A 13,287-nucleotide genomic window follows, 5' to 3' on the forward strand; every position below is an offset into this window, starting at 1 on the left:
TCGTAAGCACACCGACTCTGCTTCTTTATATAAGAGATTCCTTAGAAGGAATGATGGAGACCTCACTCCACAGTGTAAGGGTACAGAGGGGTTCTGGTGCCATACCAGACCAAGAACGCAGACCAAGGAGTTGGTTCATTTCACTGGCCCTTGGTTATGGACAGCACGGACAGCAGGGTCTTCCATAGATAACCAGCCCAACCTGCCAGTAGAGTGAAATGTACCAAAGCTCTGTTCTGCTTAAAGTTTGCTCTTGATTCTACATGGAAGGCGAACGGAGGCTATGGTGATGGGCATCAGTGTAAAATTCTGACGAGAGGGACTCAAAGCCTGGAGCATGGCAGGTTGACAGCATCACAAGGCATCCTCCCTCTCTAAACAGGAACCTCCTCATTCGATCCCGCTGTCTGCAGCACACTGCCCTCTGGCTCCCTCAAGTGGGGCATTACTAGAGACAGTTTATTTCTCGCTCTAGTACAAAGAGAAATCAAAAGGAAAAAGGTCTGGTTGCTTCAAACTTCCTGCTCCTCCTCTGGACCCAACCCAGACCTGTTTTGGCTTCATTGTGCTGTGGGGATGTTCTTCCCCAGCAAAAGCCTGAGAAAATAGCTGAGCTATAAACTGTGCCCTAGAATCTAAGAAACAGATTCAGGCTCTCCACTGAGAATGCCTGCCCCGGCTCCCTGAACTCCAGTCCTGCGCACAGGCCACTAGGCTGCACTCCCTCACCTGGTAACTGATTTCCAGCAGCCAGTTTAAAATGAAGGTACACTCAGAAGTAGTGTCGCCAGTTCCAAGCACTCAGAAATGAGGCCTCCAGCCCCAAAATATCATGAGATGAGCTTAAAAATCATTTTGCTTTTTTAAAAATAATTTTGTGGGGCTTTTTATGTTTTTTCCACAACTACAAGGACTAGGAACTTTAGATATATATAAATGGAAACCGGGACTCTCATGTCATCCTTGGACTCCAGCAGCTGGAGCTTTAAGGAAAATTCCAAGTCTCATGAGATTTGTGATAAAATCACAAGAGTTAGCAACACTCCTACAGCTTACCCTGCGTCAGCAGGCTTTGGCATGGACAGACTCTTAGGACGGGAGCTATATTACCCACTGACTTTGGAGACAATCCCCAGAACCTCACAGCCCTGACTCTACTGGGTGTCTGCTGAGAAGTGCCCAGTTAACTCATTTCCCATTCCCTCACCCCAGCTGGCATACTGCCTTCTTCCTTTGTGCCTCACACCCCTTCCAGCCCCCCGACACCTCCGTGAATGTGGGGAACTCCATACTCCCTGTCAGCTGCAAGTCTCCTCTGCAGCTGCCGGCTCAGCTGTGTGTGATGGGGCTCAGGGCACCCTGTCAGTTCCTGCCCCACCTGCTCTTCACTTCCACTGAGAGGCAGAGTGCTGAGTGCTCACATGGACATAGGGTTTATACCCTCTATTCATTTGTACCGGGCGAAGGTTCAAAGTAACTATTCCTCATCCCCTGGGGGCAGCCAGGCTGCCAAGGAGTCACCGATACAGCTTGACAATTGTCATTCAAAGTGTCAAGTCATCAACAGGAGATAAAGTTAATGATAGACCTGTGGTCAATTTGTGTGTGTGTGTGTTCCTCCAGCAGCCAATGGGAGCTCTCAGACAGGCAGAGCTTCCTCCTTGGGGGGAGCAGCCAGTTCTCTGACTGAAATACTCGTCACTTGCATCTCTGCTGAGCTGGTAGCAATGAGTTTTGGCTGGGGCTTGGCTCTGCTTTGCTATTTAAGTCTATGGGACTTAGCCAGGACCTCTAATGGTAAGATCAGAAAATAACTTCTATTTTCTTTAAGCGTAAGGTTTGCTGACCTTGTGTGTGTGAATAATAGCTGTGAGCCAAGTCTTTCTCTTTCTGAACTCCAGTGTGTCACAGCCATTGTCTGAGTGCAGGTTTCCATATGTAACTTCAGCTGCTCCATAGCCTTTCCCTACCTCTATCAAACAGTGCGATCTGGGGAGACTTGTCTACTAATTCTAAAGTCAACTTGTGATTTTAATTTATATCAGAGTCTAAACTCTCCACGACCTTGACTATTAACAGTAAAGACAGCATGTGACAATTACAGGCTGGCAGCGGAGTGATTAGCAGACTCTAATGAAGCATTCCTTTGGCTCCGTGCGTACTCTGCTGAGCCAGGAAACTCTTGATTACCGCTAGCCTTAAATCTTTAGAGTGGTAACTTCAAAGGCGCTTTGTTTTTTAGGACTTGTATCTTTATTTTTATACTAATGCAGAGAAAAGGCGACTGGGGCTCCTATGGTTTCTGGTAACACGTTGCTAGATGAATTGATAGCTCTCTGCTTTAGCTGTGGTTTCCTTCTGGGGTTGAAGAGGGCTGCAAAGAGGTCTGCTTCTCTTTAAGCGTCTCTGTAAAACATGGTCTTCTTCCTCAAAGTGAGAGGGAATGTTGAAAATTGGCCTCTTCTTACAAATCTACCTCTGCCCAGATCTTCCCCAGTGAGGAACACATTTAATGTCTATCTGAGTTTGCACCTCTGTTCTTGTCACTGATGCACAAAGCTTAGTAAGGTTAGCTTCATCTACCAGCCTCACTCCTCCAAACAAGAAACCACATCTGGGCCTCACCTGCAGAATTTGGATCTGAATTTTATGAGGCCTGATGTTTAGGGTGCAAGGATCTGATTCTCAGTCTGTGGAAACAGCCCCTGAGGATGACCTCTGTACAGAGGGAGGCCCCTGCTGGCACAAGGGCTTTGTTACTGATTCTGCTCCTGGAATATGAGGAGTGGGGCTGCAGAGCACTGGACCCCCTTTCTGTATTTCTCAGGGCCTGTTGGGAGGAGAGCCCCAGGGCTGCTCTAACTTACCATGGCAGACAAGGCCCATACCGTCCCTGAATACGGAGAACATAAGGATACTTCAGGCCATTTCAAAGCACCTAGTCGCCCTGAGCACTTAGCCCATCTCTACAAGAACGAAAATCTGTGGCTTAGTACGGGGTGATTGTGCTTAACTCTGGCAAAGGAAAAGTGACGACCTTATAGCTCGTACCCTCTAGCTTGTGGGCCTCTCACTGTCTTTGAACAACAGGTGTTTAGGGGGTAGGGACTGAGGAAGGCAAGATATAGTCACTTTCTTCCTGCTCTGCCATCTGGGAAGTAAATGCTGACATGGATAGAAGATGAAGATTGAAATATAAGCATTTGATTGCCCAGGTAGGGCAACCACCCGTCTGTTCTAGCCTATATAGGTTTTCCTACCATGCTTATCACTGCAGTATCTGAGTGCTTTCCTGTCATGCATTAAGCACCGTGATTAACATCTGCCACCTATCTGTTCTCTGTTCCTCTCCCCAGGGCTAGAAGTGGAGCTAGAGCTTAGAACAGTTAACTAGCTCCAGCCAGAGTGACATGTACCTTGCTAACGCCTAGGAACAGAGGTGTCATTTGCTTTGGGGGAAGAGGGACAGTTGCCCCACCCCAGACCTCAGTTTGTGTCCCCTCCCCACAATTTCTCATAGGTCTGTGTGTCTTCTACTCTCCCCTTGTCACCGACCCATCCCAGCTGTGCAGGATGTAACAGAATCACACAGCATGTTCTTTATGCAAACTCCACTTTATCCTCCCGAATCTGTCTGAAATGATGCCCCTGCCCAGGACAGGCTGGACTGGGATTACGCTTTCCCCCTGCAACCATCAGTGAGGTTTAAAACTGCCATGGGGCCTGTCACAGCTAGCCACCAGCCACAAGGCTACACATGGCTACGTGTGTAGAACCTATCAAGATGTCTTTAGCCTGTTGGCTGCAATCAGCTCCAGTACACAGCCCTGTTATGCGCATGGCCCTTGTGACAGTAATATCTGATCTGCACCCCCCAATACTCCTGGGAGCCGGGGGAGCTGCTTTTCCTTTTCACAGGTGGGAGACTGAGGCTTAGAGAGACTGATCATGTGGGCTGACCTCCAGGTCTCCCTGAGCCCCACCCTAGTGCCCTAACCACTGAGCCATTCTGCCTCTGACCTGTGACTTGGTATTTTAGGGAATGCCACTTCAGTCGTGCATTGATGAACAATCCAGGCCATCAGGAGGACCTCCCTGGTCCCACATGCCCCCTCTGCACAAAGGAGAGGAGACTCAGGCCCTGTATGTCAGGCTGGGACTGACCTTGCCAGGAAGGTTGTGCTGTGGGAATCATAGCTATGGCTGCATCGCTTGACGTGAATTATGGGCTTTGGGCTGGGCAAACTGGTTCCAGTAGAATAACTGGCCTGCTGGGTGACCTTGTGCAAGTCACTTCACCATCCCCTGCCTCAGTTTCCCCATCTGTAAGGTGGTTGACCTCCTTCGTGACGTGCTTTGAAATCTATTGATGAAAAGTGCTAGACAAGAGCTAGGGATGATGACTATCATTATTAGTGCAATTAACTCTGCAATTGCCCTGTGCCTTGTGTTGAGATATTTATGACACACGCACCAGCCTGTAATATTTCGGTTGCAGCCTACTCTAGTGAGACTCCCAAGAGACCAGATCAGAATCAGTCTTCTTGAGGTTTGGCCATCATCACTGGCAAACCATAAACTTTTAGTACAAATCACTTTTGAATCATACGAAGATACAATCTCTCTGCGTCCGTCCCACCATGCACCAAGGATCCTTATGTGTTTCTAATGTGCTCACTGCTTGAGGTATCCAGGCATCCTTCCTTCATCTGAAAGGAAACTTAATCTGTCTGATATGATCCGTTAGAAGCTGGAGTGGTAGTTTAGAGACTTCTTTTGACGCTGGCCTCCCCTTTTTTACAGGCAGGACGTTTAAAGCTCTTCACATGCCTTTTGTCTGATTCCCTGGCCAGGCAGAACTGTTTCACCACTCTTACAAGAGGCTGTGACTCAATAGTTGTTAGTGAGCGTTAAGCCACAATGGGGTCGCAAGCTGTGAACAAGAGGAAGAGGTTATCAGGTTCCTCCTACAGACACAGGGCCAATATCTATGCTAGCCCTGAACAGCATCAGTTTTTCCATGCAGAACTTATCAAATAACTGTCGCAACCACCCAGGGCCAGTGATGTTTTGCCAAAACAGATCAGAGCATTGCTCTGGCATCCAGCCTTGGGCCGTGGCCTAGAAATGATGCTTCCAGGGATAGTTAAGTCACATACCCCATTGGTGGTACTAGTTAGCTCTGCAATGCTGTGTCAGGGAAGAGCATTGCTATGTTAATAGCGTGAAGGGGAGGAAGAGTGGCCCAGTGGCTAGGGCACAAGACAAGACTTGGGGTCAAGGCTGTGCTCTGCCATGGATTCCCTGTGTCACTTAGTGTCCCTGTGTCTCAACTCCCCCTCTGTATAAATGGGGATAATGCACTGCCTGAACTCACAGGAGTGGCATGAGGTACAGTAAAAATAGTGAGGTGTTCAGATACCATTATAGTGGGGGGCTATTAAGTACCTTGGATAGATCCTTGAAGGATAGATCCTACTCCTTGAAAGTGAGATTACCCTTATTTTAACAGGTTTCAGAGTAGCAGCCGTGTTAGTCTGTATCCGCAAAAAGAACAAGAGTACTTGTGGCACCTTAGAGACTAACAAATTTATTTGAGCATAAGCTTTCGTGGGCTACATCTCACTTTATGGGATGCATGCAGTGGAAAATACAGTAGGAAGATTATATATATATAATTAGTGTATGGTTACATCCATTGTTTCATGTTCTCTGTGTGTGTATATATATCTTCCTACTGTATTTTCCACAGCATGCATCCGATGAAGTGGGCTGTAGCCCACGAAAGCTTATGCTCAAATAAATGTGTTAGCCTCTTAAGATGCCACAACTACTCCTGTTCCTTATTTTAACATGTATTAAGAGCTCCAGCAGCAGTTTCACAGTTAAGGGCTTAATCCTGCAAATACTTATTATGTAATAATAAGTTTACTCATATACATAAAAGTTACTCACATAAGATGTTTCCAAGGCTGGGACATCAGATTGTAAAACAGTTTCCATTTGCATCTGGATTTCTTCTCCTTCTACACCTTTCCCTTTTTCAGTTCTTCCCAAATTTGAAACAGCTGCCTGCAGACCGGGTACTTGGTTGGTGTCAGATGAGAAATATTCTCATGAGAGGGCACTGGCAGTTAATTGGACAAACCATCCAGAAGTTATGAGGTGTAGCAAAAAGGTGGAGTTTTTCATCCCGTTTAATAAAGGTTTGGTCTGCTCATAACTCAGACAGCTGCAGCTTGTTTTACATCTTGATCCCAAGCAAAAATTATTTTTTTTTGGCATCCCTCAATTATTTTATGTCCCCATCAGCAGCATAAACTCATGTTTGACTGGAAGAAGGGGAAGGTAAATTGTGCAAAGAATCTTAAGAGCTGGGTAGGCAGATAAAGGAGAATTCGGTGTCCTCTTTCATATGCATTTTATGTGCATTCTAACGAGTGCATGTTCACTTCATGCGCATTGTCTCTTATGCTTCACAGCAATGTGATCTAATTGTGTTCTCAGCGTAAACTGTTTTAATAACACTTATTTTGCTCTGTCGCTTGGTGATGAGACTTAGGTGTGAAAGATAAGTTGGAGGAGACTCAGACTTAATTTTTACAGTAAATCAGCACAAGCTGTGTATGAGAGCAACTTACAGAGCCAGATCCTCTGCTGGGGTAAATCAGCATAATCAGTAGAATTGTGGTGATTTACACCAATTAAGGATCTGGCCCTTAATTTCTTTCTCTCGCTCTTGCTCACGCTACAAAACTCTCAGGAGCCCTGGCAAACAACTGGAAATGTTGCGTTTTCCCATATTTTAGAAATAAGTGTTAGTTTTGCAGATACATTATCATAAAGGACTCTTCGGCAGCGAGCTGTTAGTTTATTTGCACAATAACCTCTCACTCACATGCATCCGTCTGCTTTGAACAGTGGATGTTACCAAGTGTAAATGCCTCTAAAACGGCTTCAAAAAAAGAACCCTCTCATTAAATCCACACTGAGACGACTGACCTGGGATCTTATTTGAACATGGACCTAAATAGAATATTTCATAAGCTTCTAGAAACCAAGTATGATGAAACAGCATCTTTCAGCCCGCATCTGCAAAATAGCAGCCCCGGTACAAGAAAAGTGCCCCCTCCGAGAAAGTTACGTTTAATCTCAGGGGGCAGGTGTGCCAGTGGAGCACTGGCAGAGACCTATTGCGCTCTCTGGCTCTGCACAGTGTTTGTAATGGAGCATGTTTCTGGCATTCTAGTTCTCTACCTGCAGAAGCCGAATTCCACCACCAGACCTGGATTCCCCAGACCCATGAACACCAATGACCCCGGCGTTCGCAGAGCCGCTCGCTTTGGGGTTTATCGCTATAACAACAGCTCAAACGACATTTTTCTATTCAAAGAGTCTCGTATAACTAAAGCAATGGTGCAGGTAAGCACACCTTGGTCACACAGAAAATGTTTCTGACTCAGCCCAAATAAGGTAGGAGTAATGAGCTCTTGCCAATACAAGTGGGAGCACTCCTGTTCCTCACTCAGCAGCTGTAACTCGGTGCAGCCAGCGTAGCTCTGCTCCCTTCAGTCAGAGGTCTGGCCCCTCAGGCCTAGCTGTGAAATAGCTCCTTCTCACATCAACAGTTAGAAGTATTTTGACTCTTTTAAAAGGGGATTTCCCCCCACCCCTGGGGGACAGATAACAAAGCAAAGTTGATTAGCCAGGATTGCTGCACTGAGTTTCCTCCAAGGCAGTCAGTGAAAGCAGCCACAGGATCCAGGTGCTGGTCTGTAACCCAGGCTAGACCCCACAGGGTTGACAAATGAAATCTTGTTTTCCACCTCGCTCCCAGCAGACACTTCCCCAATCCCACTGCAGTGATCAGTTTGGCCTAAGCACCTGCTTTTCAATGCTGTATTTAGACAGTGTCAGCTCTTTGGGACAGAGCCTCAGACATATGTTTGTACAGCACCTAGCACCATGGGCTCTGGCCCCAGGTTCCCCCTCAACCCAAAGCCACCGAGTAACAGCTTATTCTCCCAAGGGGCATTGTTTGACACACTTAGAACACACAGGATGTAGCTGATTTATATTAAGTACCCAGTTCTTGTTCCATAGCCCAGTGCTCTGACTCCTTTTGGATACATCTGATCTTTTCTCCTTGCCCTGCCCCTTCTCCCCTCTATTAACTAACCTGGAAACTGCTTCCTCTAGGTTGTCAGAGGGCTGAAATACATGCTTAATGTGGAAATTGGCCGGACGGTGTGTGACAAGAGGGGACACTCCAACTTGGACAGCTGCGATTTTCAGAAGAAGAAAAAGCTGCAACAAGTAGAATGAGTTTCATTTTCTCTTTCCCTCTCCCTTGGGGTTGCTTAGTAGCTACATTTTTAAGTTCATGGGAGTACAGGGCCTGTAGTCAAGGGGAGTCTTTCCACTGGATTCAACAGGTATTAGATCACAATCAACTAAGGTCCCAATCCTGCAAACTTGCCTGTGCGTCACTCTTGATTTGCAGTGGGACGACTCTCACCAGTTCACTTATATACAACAGCCATTTTCATTTCACACTCTTCACAAAACTCAAGTCTATGAGTTTTCAACGCACAATGTTTTATCAGTTATGAGAGAGATTTTTCATTGACTTCAATGGGAGCAGAGCTGGGCCACTGTGGAGCACTCTGGAAAGTTCCACTCAAAATCTATAGGGAGGCTTCCTGGAGGACAGATCCAATTTTATTATGCACGCATCCTTCCCCAGCCCTCCTGGAGAGTCATTGATGGTACACAGACTTCACCAGCAACAGGGGAAAGAACTGCTACATGTTTAACCTATAAGCTAGGATTCTGTACCCCCTCATATACTCCTGTTAGGATATTGGTTTAATGGTCTGCTGAAAGGCTAATGACCATTTTGTAAGGCCATGAACTTGGTTCAGCGGATGCTTTAACCATTACTTAGGGCCCAGATCCTCAACACGGGGCCCGGGGGTCATGTCCATCCTTCCTTTCCTTATGGCTAGAAGGGAGGAAAGTCCCCAAACTTTTCTGCTGAAACATGGGGCCACAGCCTGGAAAAGGCTGAGAGTCAGTGACACATGGGTTGAATTTGGAAGCCTCACGTGTTCTTTTCTGCTTGCAGATGTTCAAATGCTATTTTGAGGTCTGGACTATCCCCTGGCTACAGCGAGTCCAAGTGCTGCTTGCTCTCTGTCACTGATCCAGCTTCCTCAGCCACAGACGCACCTGCCTCAATGCACTCGCAGTGAGGATTTGGGTACTGTCTGTTTTCTGTTAGCAGCAGAGACCAGTGAAGAATTGCTGCAAAGAGATCATTCCAGTGAATGGCTGTTTTTCAAGTATGACTCCTTGGGAAGATAGTTGAAAAGTCTACACCACAAAACCCACTGAGCAACAGGATCTTAGCGAATCAGGTTAATGTTTACTGCTGTCCAGCTGAGGCATTTTGACAAATTAACTAACCTGTAGAAGACAGTTTTATTTCTCCAATCGACACTGGCCCATCAGTCAGATGGAAAGTAAACTAGATTCTAACTGCATTAGCTGAAACATTCACATACAGTCTAAATGGACCATGGTGGCCAGCTGTATGTGATTTCAGCTGCTGTATGGCAGAAGTGACACAAACTAGGCAGCACTTGTACATTATCCACAATAACCTATCCATGCACATGCTGAGAGATCTTAGGGAAAATGTTGTTTGCAATTCTAAGAGGAATAAATTGCCTGCAGAGTTTTATTTTACTGAAACTCGGTTGCTTGATTATATTTTTATAATTCATCTGGGAATTAAACTACACTCGTTCAATGTCCAGTTATTTGCCTTTTCCACTTGAAATGTTGGTTGCCAAGAGCTCAGGTCTAAGAGAGTGAATCAGCTCCCAATGGCACTCGATAACCCTTCATCACTGACTCTTCTCACTTGTGCTTCACGCTGAATGGCCAAACCCACTTGGGCCATCAGCCGGAGTCAGACTCCACACCGCTTACACTGAAACCATGAGTCCCTGATGCCTGAGGTAAGGAACTAAGGCAGAGGTCAAAGGTATTTAGGTGCCTAACTCCCCTTGAACTCAATAGGAGATAGGTGCCTAAACACCTTTGGAGGAGCTCAGCCCTATATCTTCTAGCTGTAGCAGCTTCCAATCTTATCTAGACCAGGCTGGGGGAACAAAGACCCCCTCTCCTCTAGTGTGATGTTCTTCTGTCTTTCAAACACCTCACTGCATCCCTAGGGCAGCCTGTGGTACTCATACCCATCAGGCCGTGGCAGGAGCACCTGTCTTGGCGAACAGCTGCACTTTGACAAGGGCCTCTGCCTCTAGCCACTTCTACAGACACCAGTTAGACCTGGCAGACCCCACAAAGCCAGTGGAGACTGAGTGGGGGCAGGAGGGAACCCACATCATGGCAACCTGGCCCTAGCGTAGTTCAAAGGCCCCTGTTCCCATTGAGCCCTCGTGAGCCCTGTGGCAGGATGCCCACCCTAAGCTGGTCACAAGTGACCACCACACATGCTTCTCTCAATCGCAGAAGGTGCATGGTGCAGTGCCAGATAATAGCCAGTAAGAGCTGCAGGTTACTAGCTGCCCACATCGCTTGTCTCTTATAGTTGGAAAGAAGCCTCATGCTCATTCCCCGTTAGCTGGTACTTTGCATGGAGGTAGGGCTCAGGCTATGGGGTTCCATGCCTGGCTGTTATCTTGGGAGGAGGTGGCTAGAGTAGTCTGGCACTCACCCAGAGGTCTAGCTTCCTCCTCCAGCTTACTGGCTGGGTGATATAATAGATTGCACCCAATTAAGTTAAAAACCAATCAGCACTATGTGATGTTGTTCCTAGAAGGAACATATGGAAATTGGTCATGGCTGTGACACAGATTCAAGAGTGCAGCTAAGCATGTCAGTAGAACAAGATTTCTCAGCTGTCAGCTTTCCACAGCCTGTGATCAGAGTTTAAAGGCTTTGTCTCTCAGCCTTGTCAGTTTGAGTTAGTACCTCATTTGTTAGAGAAATAGCTGTTTGAGCCTAGACACATGCAAAGGCCCATGCAATTGCCAGACACATCTGATTCATATCTAATACACATTTGGTGTGTCTCTGCTCTCTCTCCATTAGGAATACAAGGCACAGTAAGGTTCCAAATAATCAGGGTTACTGACACCACCACGACCCATACACCCACACCCCCTACCTACCTACCTTCTCTGGAAGGGGCTGGTGGCTTCTGCAGCAGAAGACAGGGCCAATTACTAGAGGGCTCCTCAGCTATTTAAAGGGATATCACCCTATTCCTATACACCACAGCATTCTACCATGCCAGGTTATGCCTGCAACTATTGTCTGGTGTAGGTATCAGTACCAGACATGGAGACTAGTCTCCCACTCAGATAGCAGGGAAATTCTCTCTCTTTTATGAAAAACATTGAGATCTGTTGTAACCCTGGGGAACCAACTGTTCACCATTATTTACTTAAATTGATGTAATGTGAAATAGGCAGCATGTGTCTTCTCAAACAGATTCCATTGTTCCTCAAAACAAAGCAGAAATGAGGGGCCCCGAAGGTAGCTACCACCAAGTGGCACAGCAGAGGTTCTCTTTCCATGCAAGGGGGGAGAGGGGAGGTTAGTGTAATTAAAAGCTTTGCCGTGTGAGGAGATGTACAAATGTTGGCCCTACTAAGTGCTACATGGAGTTTCCTTAACATTTGAGTCACGCAGTGTCACTAACTGCGCTCCAGCCAGGGATGGGTCAGACACCACCCACAGCCGGGGAGTGTATGTCTGCCCAAGAGGTGCTAGCACAAGCTTAACGCTTGCCAGTTCACTCTGGCTACTTACTATCTTTGTACAGACATCTGTTCCACACTACAATTGTGTGGAGTTGACCCTAAGGATCAAACAATTAACTTGAGGAAACTTTTAAAGACAAAGCACGGGACAGGAGGCAAATTGGCCTTGCACCAGCTCCAAGACACCAAGGCAGCCGCTAAAGATTGAACGTTCCACTGTGCAGCAAAAGTTTCCGGGGCAATTGGAGCTGCTGTTTCTTGCACCTCACCTCCCACGGGGTGTGTGAATCGGCAGGTGGAGGAGGGTTTGGAGTGGCATATTTTTTCTTTTCAGATTTTCAATACCCCCTTGTTTCCCAATTGAAAATGTGTTAGGCATCAGCAGTGCTACACAGCCCATTCGCCACTTAGCTGGCCTCCGGCATGACTCAGCCAAGTGCAGCGGGCCCTGTAGCCTGCCAGGGAGGGAACTTCTGAACCTGGCAGAGGCTAGGATAACCAAAGCTGGGAGGTGGAGGAGCGCTGCCCCTTGTGCTGATGGGGGGTGGGAAGAGGTTGGATGTATCTGCAAAGGCAGGGGGGCGAGGCAGCCTCCACCTGTTTCACAATAATGGTGTCCAAAATATCCCTCAGCCTAGGTGCCTACAAACCCAGCCCCCACCTTACAAAGAGCAATTAGAAAGCCACACGTGGTGCCCCTTATCTCCCAATACTGCCTCCCCCTGAGTCAGCTCCACCGATATCTCCAGGGATTGAGACTCTCTGAAGAGGTCCTGTCCTATGATCTCAGGCATCTCTGACACCCTTGTCCCAGCTGGGGCCCGGGTGTGGGTTTCCCGCTCCGGACGTTCCAGGGCCATCACGCTGAGCACCTCTGTCTGTGGAGCAGCGTCGTGGCTTGTACTGAAGTGCAAGGGCTGGGAATCGGGTCTAGTTCACCACAGAATGGGCAGGTTCTCCTCCCTCTCCTGAGCTGGCTGCTAGCATCGTGGGCCTTGTTACATCACACCTTGAGACCTTTAACCATTCCCCAATGCGCCCCAGGGGACCAAGTGATGCTCTGCAGACACCTGCCTGGATCTCCTCAGCAGCCAGATGCCAGTACCAGCACATCTGCCTCTGGTCACTCCTAGGAAGCCTTCTTAAATATAAAAAAGTAAACAACTGGTGATATACCAATCTCCTAGAACTGGAAGGGACCCTGAAAGGTCATTGAGTCCAGCCCCCTGCCTTTACTAGCAGGACCAATTTTTGCCCCAGATCCCTAGGTGGCCCCCTCAAGGATTGAACTCACAACCCTGGATTTAGCAGGCCAATGCTCAAACCACTGAGCTATTGCCCATCTTCTGAGACATGCTCTCACTCAGCTATGCACCATTCAGCAGCCAGTATGGAACAGATGGGCAGGCTGCAGCCAGGGCAGGAGATAAGCAGCAGAACCCAGTGCAAGTGACTCGAGCTCTGAACAGGGTGAGACCACACCATGGTAGAA

General features: G+C 47.5%; 1 protein-coding gene across 1 annotated transcript; it reads left to right on the forward strand.

The window, feature by feature from the left end:
- The first annotated feature begins 1,716 nt into the window (after window positions 1-1,716).
- On the forward strand, window positions 1,717-9,750 carry CST7 (cystatin F). The gene is made up of 4 exons (XM_032770562.2): window positions 1,717-1,797; window positions 7,250-7,422; window positions 8,200-8,316; window positions 9,128-9,750. The coding sequence occupies exons 1-4, from the start codon at window positions 1,728-1,730 to the stop codon at window positions 9,203-9,205; spliced, it is 438 nt and encodes a 145-aa protein (XP_032626453.1). The 5' UTR covers window positions 1,717-1,727; the 3' UTR covers window positions 9,206-9,750.
- Window positions 9,751-13,287: the final 3,537 nt, after the last annotated feature.

This window comes from Chelonoidis abingdonii, chromosome 3 (assembly GCF_003597395.2).
Source record: "Chelonoidis abingdonii isolate Lonesome George chromosome 3, CheloAbing_2.0, whole genome shotgun sequence".
Taxonomy (NCBI): Eukaryota; Metazoa; Chordata; order Testudines; family Testudinidae; genus Chelonoidis; species Chelonoidis abingdonii.

Bases quoted from the DNA above. Each gene is read 5' to 3' on its own strand.
- CST7 (XM_032770562.2), top strand. From the start codon at position 1,728: ATGAGTTTTGGCTGGGGCTTGGCTCTGCTTTGCTATTTAAGTCTATGG. The intron at 1,798-7,249 runs GTAAGATCAGAA...CTGGCATTCTAG, and splicing joins CTTAGCCAGGACCTCTAATG to TTCTCTACCTGCAGAAGCCG. The intron at 7,423-8,199 runs GTAAGCACACCT...TGCTTCCTCTAG, and splicing joins TAACTAAAGCAATGGTGCAG to GTTGTCAGAGGGCTGAAATA.